Source organism: Leucopleurus acutus (genome assembly GCF_964270905.1).
Source record: "Leucopleurus acutus genome assembly, chromosome: 8".
Classification (NCBI taxonomy): domain Eukaryota; kingdom Metazoa; phylum Chordata; class Mammalia; order Artiodactyla; family Delphinidae; genus Leucopleurus; species Leucopleurus acutus.
Window position 1 is genome coordinate 34,124,000 of NC_139151.1, and position 26,231 is coordinate 34,150,230.

The window sequence follows — 26,231 nt, forward strand, 5'->3', positions numbered from 1 at the left end:
GATTATATGTTTATTTATTCACTCTCTTGCAGTCCAAAAGCACTCTTTTATTTAAAACATAAATATACCTTGTCTATAGATGTTATAAAAGTTACACATAAAATTTTCCCTAGAGCTTCATCTGTAAACCAATGGCTGTGTATAAAAGATATCACTATAACAAGTTGAAAGGTAGAGAACTTCATTAAGCTATATTTTGGCACTACAAGATGGAAAGTATCAACACAATTGGTATCTTTTTGGGGTTTTTTTCAGAGATTTGGTTGATTCATTTGACACTATGCAGTGTTAATATACTTGAAATATATACCCCCCTTTCTCTTCTGATTCACCCCCATTCAATCACACACTGGTGGGTTAGGGCCAGGTCAGTTAACCTAAAGAGTACTTCAGTCAAAGGCACACTCTATTCCTGCTTAAGTCCCGAATCCTGCTGGGCTTTCTTACTCTGTTGGACCAGCCTATACCCCTAAGGTCTCGTCAATGGCTCTCCTTTGAAACTCAAAGCAAACCGTAGATCACCCCACTAGGCTCTCTTCTGAGCCCTGGCCTGCCCTCTTATTCCCAGAGTCTTCAATTGACCTCTCAAACAGAAAGTATCCACATGACCAGAGGCCTTCCCAAATCTCACTTCCTTATAACACTTTCATCCCTCCTTCTAAAACATGTTATTTCTCAGACATATTATATTTCACAAGGTGAAAGGCAGGATGGGGATAGAATGTTTTTCTTTTTTTTCTCTGACTTTTTCAAGTCACAGAATGGGATTCTCTCCCATGTATGTCCTTGAAGCCCACGAGGACCCAATCAGTGTTTGAGGTAATTGGGGTAGAGGGAATAGACAATTTCTTCTAACTTTGCAGTTCTGAAGCTTCCAAATATTTTAAGTACAAACATATATCTATTAATTTTTTAAAATAAGCTAAAGTGATATATTCTACATAACCTTAAGCTAAATATTTTTCTCACTTCTCAATGTATTAATTTGCTTTATTTTTCTATTCTGGAGTTTATTACCACTGTCTACAAACTGAGCTCAATTTATTATGGCTTGTAGCAATATAGGTTTGCATGGAGTAAGGAGTCAGTTTTGTAATTCTCAAGGGCAGGAACAGCATATGTGTAAAGAGAGATACAGCAGGTATTATTGACTGCCAACCTTATGAAAAGGATTAAAGGTATTTATTTATACAAATGAATGGACCTGAAACTAAAGTGGTAACATATAAGAGACAAAAACAAGAATTCATATAATTTATCAGACCATTAATTTCTCTACTGATATTTTAAAAAAAAGAGGAAGCCTGCTTCTATGAAGAAAAAACAAAATTTAGACATATTTTTTCTTTATATTTCTGATCAATCAAAATGAATGTTTACAGGTAATCCTAAGAATAAATATTTTTGATGGTATATTTTTTTGTTTTCAAATGTAATATTTTTGTGTCATATTTTTCTGGTTTTGTTTTATGACATTCATAGCATAAAAGTTGTTCAAAATTTGAAGCTATGATCGACCCAAGGTAAATAAAAAAGAAAAGTCGCAAATTCGAGGAAAATGAGTTTAACACGATCTAAATATTTTGTATATGACATAACCATTGACAAAATTGATTTATTTAATGAGATGTGAATAATGCAGTTGGGTAATTTTTTCTTATTTATACAGTCTCTCATTAACTGCAAAGTAAATCAGGATGAAAGGAATAATTTAGAAGAAAATGTTTACTTTAAGTTACATTAGCAAATGCAACAAAGAAAATTCTTTCTTACTATTCTGCTAATACAAATTTATCAAATTCTAGAGTAAGAAAGGGTCTTAGAAATTATCTGGTCCAACTCCCTCACTTTAGTGCTCTATGTGATTAATGCCAAGGCAAATCAAGTGACTGGCTTTTTGTTACACAGCTGATTAAAGACTGAGCTGGGTCTTGACCCAGAAAATTCCTTACTTTGGGTCTAGGACTTTTCCCACTGTATCACATTACCTTTAAAATAAAATTCAATCCAAGCCAAGTTTTATATATTTGGGCTTATTACAGCTGTGGTCTACCAGTGCTTCCCATAATGTTTACAGAAGAATAAACTGATGTTAATACGTATGTGGCAGCATTTTAAATTGTATTTGTAGGCATAGTTTGTATTTGGATCCACCTCTTTAACCAATATAGAAGAGATATTTCAGCCAAAATCTCTCTCTGCCACCCGAGTTCCATTGCCCTTGTCTCTCTCCATCATTATGTTACTCTTTTATGTTTCAAAATAGCCTGTGGGGGAAAAGATCATTTTTCTACTTCTCTGTTAAGACACTATGATCATACTGTAGAATTTGGTTCAAAAGATTTCTTACTCCATTTAGTTGATTGTCACATAGATATATAAAAGATAATACAAGGAAAGATTTGGCAGATGAGAAATGAGCATGTCTGTGAATGTTTGTCTAAGGTTAATCTGCATTTCTGACTTTGGGTTGCATGTTTAAGCTCTATAGCCTGTGACAGATTAAAGAATCTCCAAGAATTACTATTTCTTCAGGAGTAGGACAGGCAGGCTTATTTCATTTATTTATTGTATCGTAATTGCTAAGAATGCTTTAAATAACACTTTTATGTTTATGTAGCCACATAACTTTTGAGAAGTAAGGTGTAAATATTGACAATACTAATCAAATAGAAAAAAATGGCAAAGAAACCAGATCTGCATAATCAAGTATTCCCAATTTCTTACTGGGGGAGCTTTAAATAAGTATTATTTTTGGTTTGACATAACATAAAATAATGAAATAAAATAATTGTTTGAATCAATTTGAATTTTGTCCTAATTTTTCCTTAACATTTCACAGAGAAGAAGGTTTTTACATTTGAGTCTAAATTTCTAAAAGTATTATTACTCAAAGAATAAAATTTTATTAACTTACGGCCCTGATGCTTTCAAAATGTCCACCTTCTTTCTCGAAATCGATAGGCTGTCCTTTCAGTGTCCAGTAGAAAGTGACATCCAAACTAGCATCGTGAATTGCTTTGCAGTTAAGGACAACGCTTTCTCCCACTGTTAACTCTGTTCTTTTAGGAGTAAGTTCTATTCTTGTAGGTTCTATAGAAATAAAAATATGTTAATTAGCATAACGTATAGTTTTCACCTTCATTCTGCATTTTGAATAATAGAGAAAAATTAAACAAGGAATCTGTGTAATATAGTTGCTCCAGATACATATCTTTTAATAAACTATTATTAATTGAAATATTACCATTTGGTAATATTACCAAATATTACCATATTAATTGAAATATTAGCATTTGTAGGGAACAGATGATTTAAAAGTCCCTATTCCTGTTAAGAAGTCAGCTTGGATGAAAAAGAGGAAAGACTACATAACTAGAAAGAGCAATTGGTGCTCTAGAAGGAGGAACATTAGAAAAAAGAAGCTGTAGCCTCCCTGTCCACCTTCAAGGATCATCAAGTATAAATAAAATAATTTTTACAATAAAAAATACTTCACATCTAAGGAGGAATAATTCAAGTGAGTTCACTTTAAAGGTTATACAGAGCACCTCCCTTTAAATTACTATCTTAAAGGAGATAAAAACTATACTACTACTACTACTATACCAGCTTGTATTCACTTTATAGTTTACAAAACCTTGTAAGTAGAGGAGTAGAAGAGGCACCTCTGGCTGATTATAAAATATCCCCTTTGATAGACAGTGGATGCTTTAATTGAGATCTAAAAAAAAAGGCAAAATATTGAATAGAAATGTTTTTTGAGAAAAAATGTTTACATTAACTATTTAATGATTCAGTTAATTTTTTTAAAAAATAGATACATTTTTACTGGGTTTAGAGCAACTTTAAACCAATAAAGGCTAATGCCAGCTGTACATCTAAGGGTTAGTTAAGCTAATGATCAAACAACTGCAATATGATATTTTTTTTAATAAAGTAGGGAGGTGATGGAGACAGGATTTTGATACTTTCTTTTTTCCTAATTAGGTTCCTGATTGTAGATACCTCAAGAAGCCTGACACAGATGAAAAATTATCCTAATTTTCCTATTTCAGCTCTACTGTTTGCAATAGCATAGTCTGATGAAAGACCATGGTTAACCACTGATAAGATCCTTTAATATGCAGCCTCCTTCAAAGCAGTCTCAGAAAGAGTGATACCAGGAAAGGAATGCCACAGTAAATATTAACATTCTGGAAGTCAAATATTCTGTGTGGCATTCTAAATTCTGTCTTCATCAGAGAAGACAGATCATCACAGCATACTGCAGTTTAAACTGTGAGAATGTTGGAATGTTCTGAGTAACTAAATATTCCACTTAACTCGTGATTAACAGAGAACATTTTTGTTATTATTAAATTTAAAAAGTCTGTGGATCCAGCATTGCCTCACTATGAAAAACTTTGTTTAGCACACACAAGGAATGAGACCTGGACTGGAAGACTGACTTGGATTCCAGTAATGTATGCTATAAGTGAAGACATTTTTAAAATTATGTTCCTTCCTTCCCTGGATGTTTGCCTCTTTTCTAAAATATCAGAGTGCTGGCTATTTTAATTACATTTCTCTTTCTAAAGAAAGAGGAAAATGAACATTATTATATTTTTTGTGGCCAAAGTATGATTCATTATATACTACATGCACAAATGGAAAAAATTAGTGATATACTTCATCGTGAAAAGTATTCCTTTACCAAATGAAGAGAATGTCTAAGATAGGAGATTTTCTTAGTACTAAACAATGACAGGTAGTCTCAAAAGAATGTTCTAGACTTGGAATCTAGTTCACTTTAGAACTAGAAAACTAACTGTCAGAAAACTAACAGAAACATTTAAGCATACTAAAAAGTTACAGTGTATAAAAATTCCATTGATGCAGAAATCAAAGAGTAGCTCTGGTGTCAGTTCATCTGATGTATATTTCAACACCACATGTTCATGTCCTCCTTTTGCTACTCTTTTTTTTTGCCCCAAATCCCCAGTTGAAGTGGTAACAAAGGAATATTACTGATTGATGCTAAAATTAATCTTGATTCAGGAAAATATTTTTATACTGTTGGTATACTTTTAAATTTTGAGACATTGACTAAAACTTCAGAAAGCTTTCTTTACCCTCCCACATAGTTTGTTCAGAGCATAATATTTAAATTTATACCAACAAGGTGTTCCTTTCTTCATAGTCCCCTAAATAATGGAAAGGGACAATTCGACTGTGTTAGTTCTTTGTGTACAATATATTTCTTGAACAGGAACATACACACACATATATGCAAATACACATACATGCACATTATATTTATTCACTTTCTGATAAGGCCATGAAACTATGCTTATAAAACATTTAGCCACATTTTCTTACCTTTCACAGAAACGGAAGCTATGATTTCAGCAGAACCAAAGACATTTTCCCCTTGGCACATGTACTCTCCCTCATCTGATTTAGAAGCATTTAAGATCCGTAGACTCCCGTCTGGAAGAATAGCTATTCTGAAAATTATTAAAAAGGTTTTTTTTTTCCTGTTTTACTGCAAATCAAGTAAGTGGTAAGAAACTCTCATGAAATCTGAAACCACTTCCAAGTAATAATAAATAAGGTAAAGGATCACTGTGAAAATATGCAGTGATCGTAGAAATGTTTTGCCCTTCAAGAAATTATGCAATAAACTCACATAACACCTTCTTATATTTAAAAAGGTTAGGGAGTTACGGGTTATTTTTCTTTTGACAACTTTATGACAGTTCCTTTTAAAACTTGTGGAAAAAAAGGTGACCCTGAATTTGGTTATTAAAACTTATACTATAATATCACCAGTGTTATTTTAATATTAATCTTGAGGTATTTCACCTCAAACCAAGAATGACCTCAAAAATCAAATATAAAAAGAAACATCATAAAAACATAGAGGAGGACAAGTACAAACATAAAATTAATTGTATACAGCCTTGAGATGATTTATGGTGGTTTCTCTGCAGTGCAACCCGTGTAGCAAGGGCGTGACAGACCTGATACCTGAAACCTGGGCTGCTCGTACTGCATTTTTCAAACATAAAAGCATGACATCTGAGTTTGCATTTGGGCTCTTTCAAGACCTTTATCAAAACTGGATCTTGAGTCTTATATGAAAGTGAGAAATTAAAGCATTATTAAAAATTTTTAGAAGTTCTGTGAAAATGAGGTTGACATTCAGGATTACCATATTCTCCTGTGTATTCATCATTCCAGAAATATAAGGATATCAAACTTAATTAGAATTTTTGTCCTTTTCTCCTTCTTATGCTCCTGAAGTATAACCTATTATTTCACCAGTGCATCGACCTACTGAAGCAACCCGAGACATAACAGAAATGGCTGTTGTGATTTTATTTGATATGCCACTAGAATTTAGACTGACTTAGGAAAGAGGAAGTAACAGTATGTGCTACTTTAGGTAGAAAACTAAAGGTCTCACTGAACTTAAAATCCTAAAATTGGATCCTCCTAGTTCTGAAAAGAATAGTTTATTGCAGGGCAACATGATAACATTAAACTATTTAAGATACAAGAATAATGGTTAAATCAGTTTATCAACATCCTTTATGTTATTTTAAAATATGTATTCAGTTTTGCCAGTCAGTCCAGAACTCATGGTTATGGGCAGCATTGAACTTTTAACAATTGGATTAGATTCTAGGCTGCTGAATATTGCTTATTAATATATACTTACATATTATTATCCATAAAGAGACCAGTTTACTGTTCTCAATATGGATTTTCAATATGGATCAAATTTGATTTACAATGTATGAGAAGGGAGCCAAATTTAGAAGCAAGCCAAACTAGGAATAGAGGATTTGACTGTAATTTATGTCTAGCAGGGATATTAATGAGACATTTGGAAAACACAGTGGTCTCTGAAGTTATATAATCCATTTAAGATGGTCAATGAAAAATTCTGTTTGTTATTTAGATAGCACTATTTTTATAAAAATGGAATATATGTACTCATTCCATTTCAATCACAAAGATACACATGCTACAAAAAGATTTATTTGAAAGCAAAGATTATACTTTTTATAAACAAATAAGCCTTCTCTTGTGAGAATGACATACTTTATTGAAATGTAGTTAAATTACTACAGTTTGTGCAGATTATTAATATTGTGAAAATGTCTACATTTTACTGACTGGTGTAAATTCTAATCTAGCAGGTGAGAAGTTTGGCTTAAAATGTCACCCCCTTTAAAGAAATAAATGTATCTTAGAAAAATGTCACCCCCTTTAAAGAAATAAATGTATCTTAGATATTGGTAGTATTTTAGCTCTTAATTTAAGATAAGTCCTTTCTCACTGACAGGAGGCAATATATTACAAAGATAGTTTATGAACACTCCTGTACTTTAGGCCACTGATCCACTTGGAGGATGAAGAATTTTGAATACGATGGTGTTTTTTACCTGTCAAGTGACAATGTCATTTAACCAAAAGCCTGTCTACTGATTCAAGTTGCAAATCCTTATCAGATAAGCTCTTTTTTTAATTTAGAAAAGAAAAAAATAGAATAGACAATGAATGCAATTTATATTATAACATCTGGCTATTGCAAACAAATACTGAGATAATTGAATACTGAATTAATATTTGTTTGCAATTTCTAGCTTCTTTGTCTTCTGCCCTATGCTATTACCATGTGACTCCTACATTTGGAATCTTCAGATTTGTAGACTAATTCTTCTGAGACATCCTTGAACTTGGAATGGGGTAATAAGGGAGTGGTAAGGTGACGGTCTTGTTGTGGACAGGGAGAAATTTTAGAAATGCAAACCAGCATTCTAGCACTTAGTATCAAGGCACATTACTCTCTTCTGGTCTCTAAATCTCTCCACAAGTTTCTGCCTCGACCTGGAGATGTCTTGGTTCTCATCTTGCACTTAGTTACTGGATCTTTGCCTTGGTAACTTGCCCAGTACCACAATCTACCTAGTATACCATTGTGCTTACCCTATCTTGCAAGGATTCATTGCTAACTTCCTGATGCCTATCTTGATCTCCAAATTTCAGGATCATTTTCTGGACTCTCCATTTCCATGTTTGGCTTACCTGTCAGATAGTACAACCTATTTTAGACCCTTCCAAGTGCTTGTCTGGGAGTACCACCTATGCACCTGCTGCCATATTATTTAGAGATCATGCTTTGACTTCCAGATTAGATTTTTTCTGGTACCCTATCATGATAGATATTATATCATGGAATCATTAATCACTAATTGAGACTGTGTGCTTTAAAGTCAGAGAGGGTTGCGTTCAAATCACTGCCATTGACGAGTACTTGTGTGATCTTAAAATTACTCAGTCTCTTTCCTTATATGTAAAACTATCATAATTATATCTAACTAGTTCTTTAACAGTATTAACTTGATAATATATGTAAATTATTCTATTTTTGTGGTGTGTGTAGACATTAATTGAAAATTTACTCAAAATTTTAAATAAAATTTGTGACAAATTTTTAAAAAGAAAAAGTAGAGAGTGCCAGGGAAAGTTCTTACTATGAAAGCCTCAACTATTTAGGGTGATGAATCTTTTCTGAGTGAAGTATTGCAGTGAGAACTGAAGGATGAAAGAGAGCTAACTAGGCAAAGTGGGGGAAAGCAGAGGGAATGACATTTGTAAGGCCCCCAGATGGGAAAGACCACAAGACCTTGAAGAATGAAATGGCCAATTATGATGGCATATAAAAAGCAGGAGCAGAGAGTGGCTCAAGGTGAGACTGGAGAGGTAGACAGGGAGTAAGATTATGCAGGACCTCTCATACTATGAAAAATATCTGATCTTTATTTTAGGTCAATGAGAGCTGCCAATTTTTTTTAACAGCTTTACTGATGTATAATAGGCATATAATAAGCTCGCATGTTTAAAGTGTATAACTTTGAAAAGTTCTCACGTATAGATATACAGTCATGAAACCATTAATTAGCATCGTCGAGATCATCAACATATATGTCCCCCTCAAATCTTCCCTGTGCTCCTCTGTATTCTCTCCCCCCAGCCCCTTCTCATACCACCCTTATCACTGGACTACTACTGATCTGCTTTCTATCACTGGAGTAAGTTTTCACTTTTACAAAATTTTATATAAATAGACTCTTAACACTATGTACTCCTTTTGTTTAGTTAATTTCACTCAGCATAATTAAGTTGACATTAAATTGAGTGTCATCCTTGTTACAATGATCAAGAATCCATTCCTCTTCATTGCTGGGCAGTATTCTACTGTGTGTAGATGGCACAACTTGCATATCCTTCACCTTTTGGTGGATGCTTGTGTTATTTTCAGCTTGTGGCTATTACAAATAAAGCTGCTATGAAGATTTGTATATATGTATTTTATGAATATTTGCTTTATTTCTTTTGGATACTTAGAACTGTAATGACTAGATCATCTGGTTAGTTTTATGTTTAACTTTTTAAGAAGCTGCCATACTGTTTCCACATGGTTGTGCCACTTTAGATTTCTAGCATCCCAGTGTGAGAGTTCTTGCAACACTTGATATGGTCAGTCTTTTTAATTTTAGTGATTACGATAAGCAGGTACTCTAGAATCTTGTTGTTATAAGTTCCATTTCCCTAATGACTGCTGATGTTGAGCATCTTTATATTTGCTTATTTTCCATCTGTATATCTTCTTGGGTGAAGAGAGTGTGAGAATATTTTACCATTTTATGGAGTTGTTATTGAGGTTTGACAGTTCTTTTTATATTCTATATAGAATTCCTTTTGCAGGTATCAGACTGGCAAATATTTTTTGCCAGTTTCTGGCATATCTTAGCATTTTTCCAACAGCAGAAGTTCTTGGTTGATGAAGTCCAATCTATTTCATGCTTTGTGCTTTTGTTGTTGTACTAAGCAATAGGTTAGGTTTGTTACCTAACCTAAGGTCACAAAGTTTTTCTATGTTTTCTTTTTGATGTTCCATAGTTTTAATTTTTATGTTTATGTCTATGATTCATTTTGAGTTACATTTTGTTCATGCTATGAGGTAGGCATCTATTTATTTATTTAGTATATGGTTATCCAGTTGTTCTGTGCCACCATTTGGAAAAGACTATCTTCTCTCCATTGTCAAAAATTAATTGGCATTCATGTCTTGGCTATTGTAAATAGTGCTGCAATGAACATTGGGGTGCATGTATCTTTTTGAATTATGGTTTTCTCTGGGTATATGCCCAGTAGTGGGATTGCTGGGTCATATGGTAGTTCTATTTTTAGTTTTTTAAGGAACCTCCATACTGTTTTCCATAGTGGCTGTATCAATTTACATTCCTACTAACAGTGTTAAGACGGTTCTCTTTTCTCCACACCCTGTCCAGCATTTATTGTTTGTAGAGTTTTTAATGATGGCCATTCTGACCAGTGTGAGGTGATACCTCATTGTAGTTTTGATTTGCATTTCTCTAATAATTAGTGATGTTGAGCATCTAAACGTCCATCAACAGAGGAATTGATAAAGAAGATGTGGTACATATATACAATATTTATTCAGCAATAAAAAGGAATGAAATTGGGTCATTTGTAGACATAGATGGACCTAGAGACTGTCATACAGAGTGAAGTAAGTCAGAAAGAGAAAAACAAATACCGTATATTAACACATATATGTGCAATCTAGAAAAATGGTATAGACGATTTTGTTTGCAAAGCAGAAACAGAGACACAGACATAAAGAACAAACGTATGGATACCAAGGGGGAATGGGAGTGAGATGAACTTGGAGACTGGGATTGACATATATACACTACTATGCATAAAATAGATAACTAATGAGAACCTATTGTATAGTACAGGGAACTCTACTGGATGCTCTGTTGTGACCTAAATGGGAAGGAAATCCAAAAAAGAGGGGATATATGTATATGTATGGATGATTCACTTTGCTGTACAGCAGAAACTGACAAAACAGTGTGAAACAACTATACTCCAATTAAAAAAAAATCCATTAGCTGTACATTACAGAGAAAAACCATGCATTAGGTAAACCTCTTTCCATTATGAGTTATGGTGTTGTTGACCGTGAGTTCAATGTTAATAAATCACCATTATATATTATATCAGATGTCTTTAAACAGACATGCATAAGACAAGGCTATGTACTGACCAGTTGTCCACAAGGTGATCAGAGGCTTGCAGGAATGTAACCCTGTTTTTCCCCCATGAACAATGGTTCAGTATTTGCTAATTCAGTGTTTGTGATGAATTTATAGAACATAGATACACAGAAAAATGAGAATTGACTGTATTTACCGCATGAAGTGATGGAGTGGTCTGGGGTTTGCTTAAAAATAATTCACGGAGGCACAGGGAATTAGGTTGGGGCATAGATGAAACACATTGATGAGTCAAAAATTGGTGAAACTGCAAATAGCTGTTCATTAAACTGTTTTCTCTATTTTTGTAAATGTTTGGCATTTCCTTAATAAAAAGTTGCTTGCAAAATCCCCGCCCAAAAGATACATCAATTAACATTATATGTGTAGGTCAACAACTACTTAACTGTCTCTGCTATCTCATTGATCTACTGTCTTGATTACTGTATAAGTATGATTTGTCTTGAAGTCATGTAAGTTAATTCTTTCTACTTTGCTCTTCTTTTTCAGAGCTGTTTTGGCTATATTCTTTGCATTTCCATATGAATTTTTCAATTAGCTTGCCAATTTTGAAAAAGCCTACTGAGATTTTGATTGGAATTTCAGTGCATCTTTAGCTCAATTTTCAGAAAAAAATTAACACTTTAACAATATGGCTTTACAGTACATGAACATGACATATCTCCATTTATTTAGGTCATTTAAAATTTCTCTAAGAAATATTTTGTAGTTATCAGTCTACAGGTCTTAGATATCTTTTGTCAGATTTATCCTTTTTTTGATGCTATAGTAAAGTACTTTAAAAAATAATTAATTAATGCATTTATTTATACGAAATATTTTGAGGTAATTATAGAAAAGCATGTAGTTTTAAGAAGTAATACACAGAGGAATAGAGGACATGGTTAAAAATCTTGGGGCTCACATCTTGGGGCCCAACCTCGGCATATTGACTCAAGTCTGGGAGTGGATTTCAGGAATCTGCATTTCAGCAAGCTCTTCAGCACACCAGAGACCTTCAAGATGGCAGAAGAATAAGACATGGAGATCATCTTCCTCCCCACAAATACATCAAAAATACATCTACATGTGGAACACCTGCTACAGAATACCTACTGAGCGTTGGCAGAAGACCTCAGACTTCCGAAAAATCAAGAAACTACCCATGTACCTGGCCGTGTGGCTGACAGGGTCTTGATGCTCCAACAAAGTGTCAGGCCTGAGTCTCTGAGGTCAGAGAGCCGAGTTCAGGATATTGGTCCACAAGACACCTCCCAGCCCCACGTAATATCAGATTGTGAAAGTTCTCCCAGAGATCCCCGTATCAATTCTAAGGCCCAGCTCCACTCAGCGACCAGCAAGCTCCAGTGCTGGACACCTTATGCTAAAGAACTAGAAAGACAGGAACACAAACCCACCCTTAGCAGAGACACTGCCTAAAATCATAAGAACTTCACAGACACCACAAAACACACCACCGGATGTGGTCCTGCCCACCAGAAGGACAAGATACAGCCTCATCCACCAGAACACAGGCTCCAGCCCCCTTCAACAGGAAACCTACACAACCCGCTGAACCAACTTTAGCCACTGCAGGAAGACTCCAAAAACAATGGGAACTGCAAACCTGCAGCCTGCAAAAAGGAGACCCCAAACACAGTAAGTTAAACAAAATGAGAAGACAGAGAAATAAACAGCAGATGAAGGAGGAAGGTAAAAACCCTCCAGAACAAACAAATGAAGAGGAAATAGGCAGTCTACCTAAAAAATAATTCAGAGTAATGATAGTAAAGATGATCCAAAATCTTGGAAACAGAACGGAAAAAATACAAGAAACATTTAACAAGGAACTAGAAGAACTAAAGAGCAAATAAATAATGAAAAACAACACAATAAATGAAATTAAAAATGCTCTAGAAGGAATCAATAGAAGAATAACTGAGGCAGAAGAATGGATAAGTGACCTGGAAGATAAAATAGTGGAAATAACTACTGCAGAGTAGAATAAAGAAAAAAGAATGAAAAATATTGAGGACAGTCTCAGAGACTTCTGGGACAACATTAAAAGCACCAACACTCAAATTATAGGGAACCCAGAAGAAGAAGAGATAAAGAAAGGGACTGAGAAAATATCTGAAGAGATTATAGTTGAAAATTTCCATAATATGGGAAAGGAAATAATCAGTCAAGTCTAGGAAGTACAGAGAGTCCCATTCAGGATAAATCCAAGGAGAAACACACCAAGACACATATTAATCAAACTATCAAAAATTAAATACAAAGAAAAAATATTAAAAGCAGCAAGGGAAAAGCAACAAATAACATTCAAGGGAATCCCCATAGGTTTAATAGCTGATTTTTCAATAGAAACTCTGCAAGCCAGAAGGGAGTGACAGGACATATTTAAAGTGATGAAAGGGAAAAACCTACAACCCAGATTACTCTACCCAGCAAGGATCTCATTCAAATTCAATGAAGAAATTAAAACCTTAACAGACAAGCAAAAGTTAAGAGAATTCAGCACCACCAAACCAGCTCTACAACAAATGCTAAAGGAACTTCTCTAAGTGGGAAACACAAAAGAAGAAAAAGACCTAGAAAAACAAACCCAAAACAATTAAGAAAATCGTCATAGGAACATACATATCGATAACTACCTTAAATGTAAATGGATTAAATGCTCCAACCAACAGACATAGATTGCCTGAATGGATACAAAAACAAGACTTGTATATATGCTGTCTACAAGAGACCCACTTCAGACCTAGGGACACATAAAGACTGAAAGCGAAGAGATGGAAAAAGATATTCCATGCAAATGGAAATCAAAAGAAAGCTGGAGTTGCAATTCTCATATCAGACAGAATAGACTTTAAAACAGACTATTACAAGAGACAAAGAAGGACACTACATAATGATCAAGGGATCAATCCAAGAAGATACAACAATTGTCAATATGTATGCACCCAAAATAGGAGCACCTCAATTCATAAGGCAAATGCTAACAGCCATAAAAGGGGAAATCGACAGTAACACAATCATAGTAGGGGACGTTAACATCCCACTTTCACCAATGGACAGATCTTCTAAAATGAAAATAAATAAGGAAACACAGCTTAAATGATACATTAAACAACATGGACATAATTGATATTTATAGGACATTCCATCCAAGAACAACAGAATACACTTTCTTCTCAAAATAAAGAAAAGGAAGAGAGCAACCAAATCAGTAAACAAATCTACCAAAGATAATAAGCTATAAATACTAAACTAAGATTAACATAAAACCATAAATAAATTAGATGCAGAAAGCAAATCCCAAGTCTACACTTTCTCCCAAAGTCCACCTCCTCAATTTGGGATGTTTCGTTGTCTATTCATGTATTCCACAAATGCAGGGCACATCAAGTTGATTGTGGAGATTTAATCCACTGCTCCTGAAGCTGCTGGGAGAAATTTCCCTTTCTCTTCTTTGTTCACACAGCTCCTGGGGTTCAGCTTTGGATTAGGCCCCGCCTCTGTGTGTAGGTCGCCTGAGGGCGTCTTTTGTGAAGTCTGAGGTTTCTGCCAGCGTTCAGTAGGTGCTCTGTAGGAGTTGTTCCACATGTAGATGTAGTTTTGATGTATTTGTGGGGAGGAAGGTGATCTCCACGTCTTACTCCTCCGCCATCTTGAAGGCGTCCCTCCTGTCATCTTCTTAATAGGAAAAACAATTATATGTGTAATTATAATTAAATGAGATTGTGCTAATGGAGATGCACGTTTCCGGAGAAAGTGATATCTAAGATGATACCTACAAGAAGTAGGAATTAGGCCACTGAATGGCTGGAAGCAGGAGATAGAGTGAAGCATCTCAGTTAGATTTGTCAACTTCTTATTGAATAACTTCTGTAGTCCAGACACTACAGAAGGTATCTGGTATACAATGAAGAAAAAATTCCAGTTCCTACCCTCAGGAATTAAAACTAAAGAGGAATCATCAGACAAGCAAGCAAGAAATTAACATTCAGCATATTAAATTCTGGAAAGGAATAAGCACATGTAACTCTGGATTACGTAGAGGGACAGCTCACCAACCTGGGGGATGTGAGTGTGGTTAGAGGAGAAATCTCAGGGGAGGTGACAACTCATTCGAGGGCTGAACATTAGGTAAGTCTTATTCTTATCCAGGCTTTGTGGGGGGATAGGTAAAATTATTTATTGATAAGCCTGTTTTCTAATTGCTTTTCTGAACTCTAGCCTTTCACTCCTTGCATTCAAATTGCACATTTCCTCTGGATTTAACTTCCTAAATTAGAGCTCACTCTTTTGCCTGAAATTTTCATGGCTCTCAGTCTAGCCTGCAAAATAACATACTTCTCCTTTGTAGAACAGTTAAAAGTCTCCACCAAATGGTCATAACTTCTATCATCCCTGATCTCCTGTGCTCTGCACGTCTCCAAACCCTTTGTAATGCATTTTCTATGTGTGTTTTATTTCATTTGTAAATTACCTATGCATCTCACACACATACACACATAGAGTGCTATACTAATAATGCTAAGTACACTGTAAACATATAATAATTAGATATTATAAGTAAAACAAACATGTTATTCCATTTTCTCCTTTCCCCCCTCCCATCCCCTAATGAATATCTTGTACAATTGAACTGTTCAGACCTGTATTTGGAGACCATTTCTCTAGTCATAAGTCCATGTTCCTTTCAGTGGTTAGATTCCTACCTATTTATCACAGCTCAAATGTGCTATCTGCCTGAACTCCTCCTTAATGCTCTTTAGTTAGGATTATTACTGCCTTCGTTTTCTACTTCCTCAGAAGCAAAATAGCACTGTCACATTTTTTTCTTCGTACATGATAGTTTGTGTGTCTTATCCACTAAGCACTACAGTTTCAGCATTTTCAAGTGCCTACATTAAGACTTGAGAACAGAAAAAAATGATTGGTTCAAATAATTAAAAACTACTTCAGTGTTGAAAATAATACAATGGAATGTTGTAATAATTAGTCAACCCAAATTTATCTCTTCCATTGATGTATAAGAAAGAGTTACCACCATAAAGATATAATAAAATTTTACTATTATATTAGTACTTTCAATGACAGAGTTATAAAAAATATTTCAAAATATTCTATAACAAAAGTACATTTTATATGAGATATAGGTACATTTATGATTTTTGATAAAATCTGAGATGAAAACTTTAAAAAATAAGAGAGCTTAGGACCTATAAATGTCTTAATATGGTTCTGCTAATGCTAAGCATTTACTAATCACTTTATATGTGTCAGGCATCATACTATAACCTTCTACACCTTATTTCACATAAGGCTTCTAACTATGTGAGTTGAGTATTGCTAGCCTCATTTAATAATGAGAAAACTATGGTTCCTCATAATTTATTGCTTTATTCAAGGTTATTCAGCAAGTGACAGTGTCTTGATTTCAGCCAGGGTCTTTGATTTGTTATTTGTTTGCCTGCCAGTATCTACCTGACTCACTTGTAACCTCCTGCACTTGTTGTCTTCGTAAACTTCACAATAGCTGGTACTTAATAAATGGGGGTGGTACTTAATAAATGGTAGCTGGTACTTAATAAATGGGGGTGGAAATAAACTGGATATACCTTAAGTATATCATCTTATAGATGAAGTATATCATCTTATAGATGAAGAAATTGATGTCCAGAGCACTTCAAATCACTTTTAAAAAAATAAAATGGCATATAGTTTGTTTGATAATATTTATTATGCTCCTACTGTCTGCCAAGCCCTGTAAAAAAAAACCTCTTTTAATACATTTTAATTCTTACAAAGACCCCAGGTGTAATTTTACACTCATTTGATAAAGGAAAAGGAAGAAAATGAGGCACAGAGGACAGAAATAACTATCAAGATTTTAGAGCATGCCTGCTGGATTCCAAAATTCATACTGCACTTTCAGCTACTATTCGTTGACCCAAAGTAAGCATCAGAAGAAAGTTTGCATTAGATCACAAGCTTAGTGGCAGCTCTGACCTGTGATAGAAGCTGACAGAAGTGGAAACTCAAGGGTAACAACAGGAGACACATGTTTCCTATAGACGATGAAATAGAGAAATTCACACTCCTTAACTTGATCAGTAAGATTTTACAAAGCTAAGGGCAATATGCACTCAAGGAGGGCTGTGCCATCACCTTCTCTTCCCTTTAGATGCAGTTTAGCTGGAAGGAAGAAGGGAGATGACCCAGAAAGACATGTATGACGGCCTTTAGAAAGCAAGAGGGAAAGTTTAAGTGCAGAAGTTACTTTAATTAATGGATCTCATCCCTGGCTCTGAGCATCACTGCAAGGAACTTGAAGAAATTGCAGGGCCTTTTGTGCTGAGCCACCGAATCATTTCAGAACCTCTATGCTCTGCAGAAAGGGTGAGATGGAACAGAGGCAGCTTCTTTGTCAGAGCTAGATATTGGAAGGTATTTGCCATTAACAAAACAAAATGAAATAAAATAAAAACCACAAACACATACTTTTATTGTCCTCTTTCTGAGGATATAGCTACAAGGATTTGTCACAGACACAGTAAACAACATAGACTGACCTACACTCATTTTTTTTCCCTCAGATTGGCTTCTTACACCAATGTTTCTTATTTTACATAAATTTGTATGAAAAATTATGAGTGTGCATGTATCTATTTTTGTGGAGACACTCTGTAACTTTCCTCAGATTCTCAAGGGAATCTGTGATGAAAACAAGATTAAGAACCATCATAAAATCTTTTATTTTGTAGATGACATAACTGTACTCAAAGATGGGAAGCCTAGAGTATTACCTTTTTAAAGTTCAGGGTAAAATTCAGACTATTAACTCAGAAGTCATCATTTGCTTGTCTTTTTTTCCATCATAACAAACTGGTCAAGCCAGATCTATTGCACATTTTAAATATCTCTTACATCTAACCCCTTGATTTTGGCTTACTGGAGAGTCTAAACACAGTGGGTAGCAAACATGAAGTGGTTTGACCTTTTCTAATTATTGCCTTTAACCATGTTCTGTCTAATCCCTTTTTCTACTTCCTTTGAACGTCCAGAAGGTCCCTCAGCTTTGAGATAACTTTTAGTTGTCACAAAGAGCACAGTTATCTCTGATGTTCTGCTCTTCCCCTCCACTCACTCAGCCCTTAGCAAGTGACTCGAACCCAAGAAGCTGCAGCTACAAGGAGAATGGAGAATGGTCTCTCTTTACACCTTTTCTCTTTCTTCTCCCCAATTCTCTTTCTCCTCTGTGTGTCATAGTAGGGAGGAGAGAACTGGTAAGGGAGCAGTGTCTCTTCCTCCCCTGACTTCTTTTTGGTCTTCACTGGGATGCAGCTGCCACTCTGGGTGAAGTGCTGTCCACTGACCCATTGCTGATGGAGGCCTCCGAAGACTGGTAATTGTGAGCATGTCAGTTAGTCTGTGGGCCCTTCTTCCTGAGTGTTCCCTGATGTAGCCTCCTTTTCAGGCACTGCCTCTTCCCCTCTCTGTCAGCTCTCACTTCTGTCAATTTGCTCATGGAGCCTAGAACACTCATGCTTGCCTCCCTTCTCTAAATTCCATCCAACCCATGGGAACCCCACATACTCTTGCTCTTCTAAATAGTAGGAGTGTAGGTCTCCTTCCTGCCACCCCCCCTTGCTGCTGTGTCATCTCTCTCCAGTTATCTTCTCCCCCTATTCAAACAGGGCCAGAAGACGATTGGCAATTCTGTTACCTAAGCAAATGTTCCATAAGGAATAAGATACCAATTTTATAATGTCTGTGACTGTCCTTGGAATTTTCTCCCTTACTTGAATTTCAAGTTGGGAAGGGTAAGGAAAAAATCTCACAATCCACATTAAGCCAGAGCCTACAAAGGATGTCTCCCCATCTCTCTAATATTGTCTTATACATACAGAAGTGAGGAGGGAAGAAGGACGTGGAGGTGGAAGATAACACTATGCTGAGATGACATTTAGACAAGCCGAACTGGTGTAGCTACCTGTGTCCCGAATGAGCTACCTGGTTCCTAAATTTTTAGGTGTCTCTGCAGGATATTGGGTGCTTAGTGCAGCTTTGTTCTCACTTTTGAGTTTCAGGTTTAACATATAATTACCACTTTCTCTTACTACCACAAAGTTATTTGAAGCTCTCATCAACATTCATCATTATTTTTTAATTTTTTACATCTTTATTGGGGTATAATTGCTTTACAATGGTGTGTTAGTTTCTGCTTTATAACAAAGTGAATCAGTTATACATATACATATGTTCCCATATCTCTTCCCTCTTGCGTCTCCCTCCCTCCCACCCCTCCAGGTGGTCACAAAGCACTGAGCCGATATCCCTGTGCCATGCGGCTGCTTCCCACTAGCTATCTACCTTACGTTTGTTAGTGTATATATGTCCATGCCTCTCTCTCGCCCTGTCACACCTCACCCTTCCTCCTCCCCATATCCTCAAGTCCGTTGCTTTCAGTAACAGGCCACTCCCTATTTCAACACGTTGGTCACCATGTGGTGTATGATGCTCTTACCACAGACTTAATGCCTATCCAAGTCTCCATGCGGCATTCAGGATAAAATCCGAAACTCTCCAGTATGATGTATGATTCTTTCATAATCTTAATCTCTCTCTGCCTTTCCAATCACATCTCAAACTCCTAGCTGCTTCCTCACATCTACACCCATCATGCTTTCTCTTCATAATGAATTACTTGTCATCCTGTGAAGAGTCTATGTCTTTCCATGACCTCAAGTCTTTGCGAGTAGTTTTCCTCTATCTAGCTTTTCCTGCTTCCCAGCTTCAGATCTCTCTGGTAGATTCCTTATCATTCTCAAACTACTTGTTGTTGTTGCTCAAATCACATCTGGGTGATGTTCTGTGATCCTCAGTTATTATCTCCTTACCCATACATCATTATTCTTCTGTACTCTTATACTTCGAATACATTCCTCAGTATCCCAGATCTCAGAATACTGTTATAAATATGTTTTCTAGACTGAAAACTATTTGAGGAAGGAAATGAGCATCATAATGACACAGTAAGTAGTCAATAAATTAGTGCTCAAATCCCTTATCTTAGTATCTGATTAATTACCACATTTAGTATAAATTAATTTATCAGACCCTGTTTTTTCCATAAGGGTCCACACTGAGAGCTCTGACTATCTAACTATGGTAAGGAGGCAAAGAGTAAAATTGTAGAAGGGGACAATAGAAGATATTTTGAGTTAACTTCATTTGATAGGGTTGAAATTCCTATATATTTTTTCAACTGTTAAAATATGTTTTCATACAAATTGTGAATTTTTTTGTTCTAGTTCTGTGAAAAATGCCATTGGTAGTTTGATAAGGATTGCATTGAATCTGTAGATTGCTTTGGGTAGTATAGTCATTTTCACAATGTTGATTCTTCCAATCCAAGAACGTGGTATACTAAGTGAGAGAGTGGCATGGACATATATACACTACCAAATGTAAAATAGATAGCTAGTGGGAAGAAGTTGCATAGCACAGGGAGATCCACTTGGTGCTTTGTGACCTCCTAGAGGGGTGGGATAGGGAAGGTGGGAGGGAGACACAAGAGGGAAGAAATATGAGGATATATGTATATGTATAGCTGATTCACTTTGCTATAAAGCAGAAACTAACACACCATTGTAAAGCAATTATACTCCAATAAAGATGTTAAAAAAATTTTTTTTCATTATTTTCACAGGTTTAGGTACATTTCATAGTACTATGGTGTATCTGTTAGCATGAATATGCCAGTTTTTCCTTATAGACAATGCAAAGCTACTCAAATCTTAATGGATATTCTTTCTTTGAACCATACTTTGAAAAGTGTTATTTATTAGCTAGATATAAACCTGTGTATTTATAATATGTTCTTCTATTCTATATTAAATTTATTTGTTCCTTATAGGCTGGTAAAAACCTGTTTCAACTAAGTGCATTTTTTTCATTTTCCCCTGGAAGCATTTGGCTTAACACTAATGAGAAATTGATCTTACAAAGAAAGAGAAATTAAAACCAAACACAATAGAACTAGGTAAATGTAGAGTGATGGCACTGGATTCTAAACTTTTCCACTGAGATGTTTCTAAAGCTGAAAGATGCTCTGGAATTGTATATAATCCCAAACTGAGAACTCTTTTAGTAAAAAACATAGTTGAGATGGCATTGAATCATTTACCCTGTAGCTTTTCATAGTGTTCTGAATACTCTGTCATTTCATGTTAACTTGGACATGAAACTTGTCAATATATCTTAATGCAGACTAAAAAGGAAAAGCACAGGTATTTATAAAGACTTGAAATCTTTATTACTCCTGGAGTTTGTGTGAGTTTTTGCATTTTCTTTTTAGTCTGCTGCCTGTATAAATATCTAAATCTCTTAGGAAGCAGAAATAAATTATTGCTGTTTTGAAACCTCTAAGTTCACAGAGATAGCATCCAGGGCAAATTATGAATTTTTGATATCCCCACCTTGGGATGGTTTTTAGTCCATGTTAAATTATACTGACCTAATTAGAAAGCTTGACTGTGGCTAAGCTCTTTAATACTAAAAGAATGCACTTTATTATTTTTTTTATTAGTTCTCTCTTGGAGAGCAGCTTAAGTTACTTTCTGAACAAAATATATCAACATCAGCTAATTGATTTGTTTGTAATTTTTATTTTTTATCAGTTAATTGATTTTGATGTAAGGCAGTATAGGGTAAATTAAAGTATATTAGACAGTCAGTACAAAACCCCACTTCTGCTCTCACTTGTTATCTGACCTTTATTTTAATTTTATGCCTCATCTCTTTCATCTATAAAATGAAGAGTGTGGACTAAATTTCTAAGCTATTTTTCACTTATTGATCCATAACTTCAAATCTTTTTCTGTCTCAGGCTACATTCCATGATTTCTTTTCTATCTTATAGTAAGCTCCAAGCCCCAGAGTATATGTCTGCTGCCTTTTTTGCTTTTCTTTCTTTCTCTCTTTTTTTTTTTTTGAATCAAGATCTTTCGCAGAACAAGACAGGTTCCCAGTTCCCTGACTTCCAATTTGCATAGACATGGAGGACACTGTCCTCTTTTGGGGAAGACAGAGAAGAATATAAAACCTTGATCAGTGCCCTGAGATACTCACTGATCCCTTTTTCACTTATGTGAAACTACCTGGCTACTAATAAGACTCATTTGGGTGGTAGGGAATAACTATCAGTATTTGAGAAATTTTAAGACAGTATTAACTGAAACATAAGGAAATTAAGTGTCAGTTAAAATTTCAGTTGAGTTTAGGGCTTAGTCAGTTTCACAAATAGAAAGGTTTGGAGAAATGAGAAGCTGTTGTTCAATCAGAAATCATATTAGTCCGACCATCTTAATTATTTTGATGTGAGTCCATTAACTGCATCATTTATATTTCAATTTCTTTTAATCAAAATTTATGTGGTACAAAAAATCACACACAGTTTTTTTAAATTTTAGACAGGCAGACTCTGCCACTTATGGGCTGAGTGACATTGGGCAAGCAATTTAATCTCTCTGAATAAGTCATCTGTAAAATCAGGGATGCTAATATTGATGTGGTAGTAGTAAGCATTAGAAATGAATAAAGTGGCCATCACCATGCCAAGAGTAATAGAAGGCATTCAGCTGGCATTTGCTATTTAACATTAAAAATAATAATAGCTATTATTTGTGGAGTGCTTGCTATGGGCCAGGCACTGTGCCATATTTGCATACCTGAGTCATATTCTCTTGGGCAGGTCTTTTAATATAGTAACATTAAGCTGAGCTCTAAATGATAAGAAGGAGACAGCCATGGCATTCAGAATCTGGGAGAATATTTTTGTTAGAGGGAATAACAGGTACAAAGACCCTGAGACTACAGTGAGTTTGGGCCTAGGGACAGTGAGAAGGCCAGGATGAATGAAGTGCACCAAGTAAAGATAAGAGAGGTAAATGTTTGTATTGATGGAAACATTTAAGTAGATTAGCTAGAAATTTTAGATCTAACCTACCATGGAAGAAAAAGAAAAAGTATATTTTGCTTTCAGTGAGAATAATCGGAGACGTGAATACAGATCTAATTACTTAAATGGTATTCACTTTAGCTGGAAGACAAAATAGGGGTCATTCATGTATTTAAAACAAATACTGTTTATATAATATCATAAAATTGGCTGAAATAATATGAATAATTTTTTAACATTTCATAGTTCTGGTCAGGTGTTTCGGTTGGAGAACGACCATTCAAAAGCACATCTTTACTTTTGGCATCTTTAAACAAGGCAGTTCAGTTTTTCTTGCTATTTTTAGAGCAATCTTGGTACCTCTGGACTCAGAGAAAGCTCAGCTACCAATTGAATTTCATAGTCTTATACTAACAAGTGCTCTTCATTCTTTCTTCACTTAAATATTTGTTGAGCATCTAGCACGTGTCAGGCATTGTTTCATGCTACACAGATGAGGAGAAATAATTTCTTCGGATAAAGTTCTCAATAGATATCTTTCTGTTCCTTGAATGGAAAAATGTAGCACACTAGTGCCAGCAACAAACCTTGGGGTCTAGAATGCTCTATAACTCCACTATCACTATCTTCCTTTTGGCTAGTTAACTGATACCTATCCTTCAGTTCTTTGTTTAAGTGTCACTTCCTTTGAGAAGCCCTCTCTGACTACCCCTGGCCTTGTCTGTTTCTTTTGTTATACACATGCATCGGATCAGATTTCTATCCTTCAGAAAGAAAAGTAAATTCCTTAACCCAATTTGTTATTATTTATTAATTAGTGTAATATTTATTTGAGGCCTGCTACCCTACTATAAGTTCCGTGAACATAGTTCCAAGTTTATTTGTGTTATTCTTTGTATCCCTCATGTCTGACATGGAGATTGGCTCAGATTAAGTTGCAAAAGAGTATTTGCTGAGTGAATAAATAATTGCATGAATGAATATTCTTAAGAAAATATCTCCTATTTTGCCTTGCTTTAAATGCATTGTATCGGTCATTTCATCTTTTTTTCTGCTACTATTAAAATGAGGCTTAAGAAATACTGAAAACTTAAAGGCTTGTTTTTAAACAAAGTCTATCTCTTACACATGAGATATGTCTTAATCACACTCTAAGAGCACAGTAAAAGAAGATTACATACATTATTAATTTAATATTATTTTCTCTTGATTCATTTTGATGAATATCTACCTTGGTGTACTATTTTAATTGCAGTTTAGAGGCAAGGGTTGGAAGTTGGGGCAGGCAATGCCACTTTATAAAGATGAAAATGTCATGAATTTACATTGCAGCTTAATTAGGAACTCCTCTATGAAACATGAATAGGAAGAAAAGTTGGAATTGAGACACTTGGGGCCTAACTCTTCTGCTCCATTGATTGTTTGCCGTTAAATAAGTCATTTCACCTGTAAAATGAGAGAATTAGTCTAGGTGGTTTCTAATGACTCTTTCAGTTCTGAACATTATATGATTCTATAACTAAGAGAACCCATTCAGAAAACCCAAGGAGGAAGATCATTGTTTATAATTTAGATATCTGACCAAATATGGAATCCATCAGGCAAGCTGTTTTTTCAAGATAACATTAGACAAGTGTACACAAATGTAGGTCATTGGCACAAAGCTAGTAACTACTCTTCTTTATTGCCTGTTCTGGGTTAGATGATAGACTCAACTCGAAGGAGGACAAAACTGTTTTTCACTAAATTCTAAAATATTCTTATATTTTTTTGCTTAAATGAGTCTTTGGGTGAGCATGGGTTAATTTAAAAAAGTGTTCTTGGCATAATTACCAAGGGTCAGGGAGAAATAGCCTGTTAGAATGAATTTCCTTATATGGAGGCCAAATACAGTTAGGATGGACAGAACTTACCTTACCTTGAGCAATATGAAATGAACAGCAGAATTATTTCCATATTATCCTGAAGCACATATTAGTGGAATATGCTTCTTTAAAATTTAGGATTGGTAATTAAATGTTTGTCTGAAAGATTTTCCTCTTCTTTTTTTTTTTACATGAAACGTATCCATATGCCTAGGGTAGCAATCATCTACATAAATATTATTGTAAGGTTTATAATAATGTCTGGTCAGATGAGGCCTGATTCTCTAATTGATTTCATAGTCTTCAACAGTACTGCTAGAATATCAAGTGTTAGTGACACTTTTTAAAGAAAAAAGTGTTTTTTTTTTTTTTTTTTTGCAGTACACGGGCCTCTCACTGTTGTGGCCTCCCCTGTTGTGGAGCATAGGTTCCGGACATGCAGGCTCAGCAGCCATGGCTTAGGGACCCAGCCGTTCCGCGGCATGTGGGATCTTCCCGGACTGGGGCACGAACCCGTGTCCCCTGCATCGGCAGGCGGACTCTCAACTACTGCGCCACCAGGGAAGCCCAGTATTCATTTTTTTAACTCCAAAAATCATACTATAATTTTTTGCTTCTTTTTCTGCATCATATACCATTTTTTAGCTAGAGAAATTAATGAAATCAGAAATGCTACTTTTGATTTGGTAGGACTGATGAAATAGACTTGAATCACCAAACAGCTGCTGACGGTCACTTAGAAAGAAAATTGGAGCAAAGATTTCAGCAATGCGTCAAGGAGACATGGATAATTTTATGAGACAGTGCAATGTAATGATAAAGACTTTCAAGTGAAGGCTCAGGAGTTAGATAAATCTGGGTTCAAATCCTTCCCTAATTACTTCCTAATCCGTAATGTAGACACGTTCTTTTGAGCCTTTGTTTTGTGGATATAGCATTATCTATCTCTAAGGATTACCTTAAGGATTGAGAGGGAATGAAAATTGATTAGCATTGGGTCTAACACCCAATAAACATTCAATAAATAAATGTCGGCTATTATTCATGAAGGAATTGTAGAATCTTAAAATTATGTGGGACTTCATGCATTCACCCTTGTACTCACAGCAAGAGTTACTTTTAGTGTTTATATGATAAAGGGTCATTCAATGTCACTGTTTAAATGTTTTGAGGGATAAGGAACTCAGTAGTTTGAAAATAACCCACTTAATTGTTGGAAAGCTTTGTTGACACTCTTTAATAATAAGCCTAAAAATGGACTTCCTGTTT

The 26,231-nt window shown here is 35.2% G+C and overlaps 1 protein-coding gene across 3 annotated transcripts in view; it reads right to left on the reverse strand.

Annotated features, from left to right (window-relative positions):
* The window catches only part of CNTN5 (contactin 5), a gene marked incomplete at both ends in the record, with an annotated part of 797,505 nt that overhangs the window by 173,849 nt on the left and 597,425 nt on the right, over positions 1–26,231 (reverse strand). For all 3 annotated transcript variants that reach the window (XM_082845318.1, XM_082845317.1, XM_082845316.1), the window contains 2 exons: positions 2,918–3,093; positions 5,362–5,489. In XM_082845318.1, coding sequence (XP_082701444.1) covers positions 2,918–3,093; positions 5,362–5,489 — 304 coding nt within the window. The remainder of the gene's footprint in view (positions 1–2,917; positions 3,094–5,361; positions 5,490–26,231) is intronic.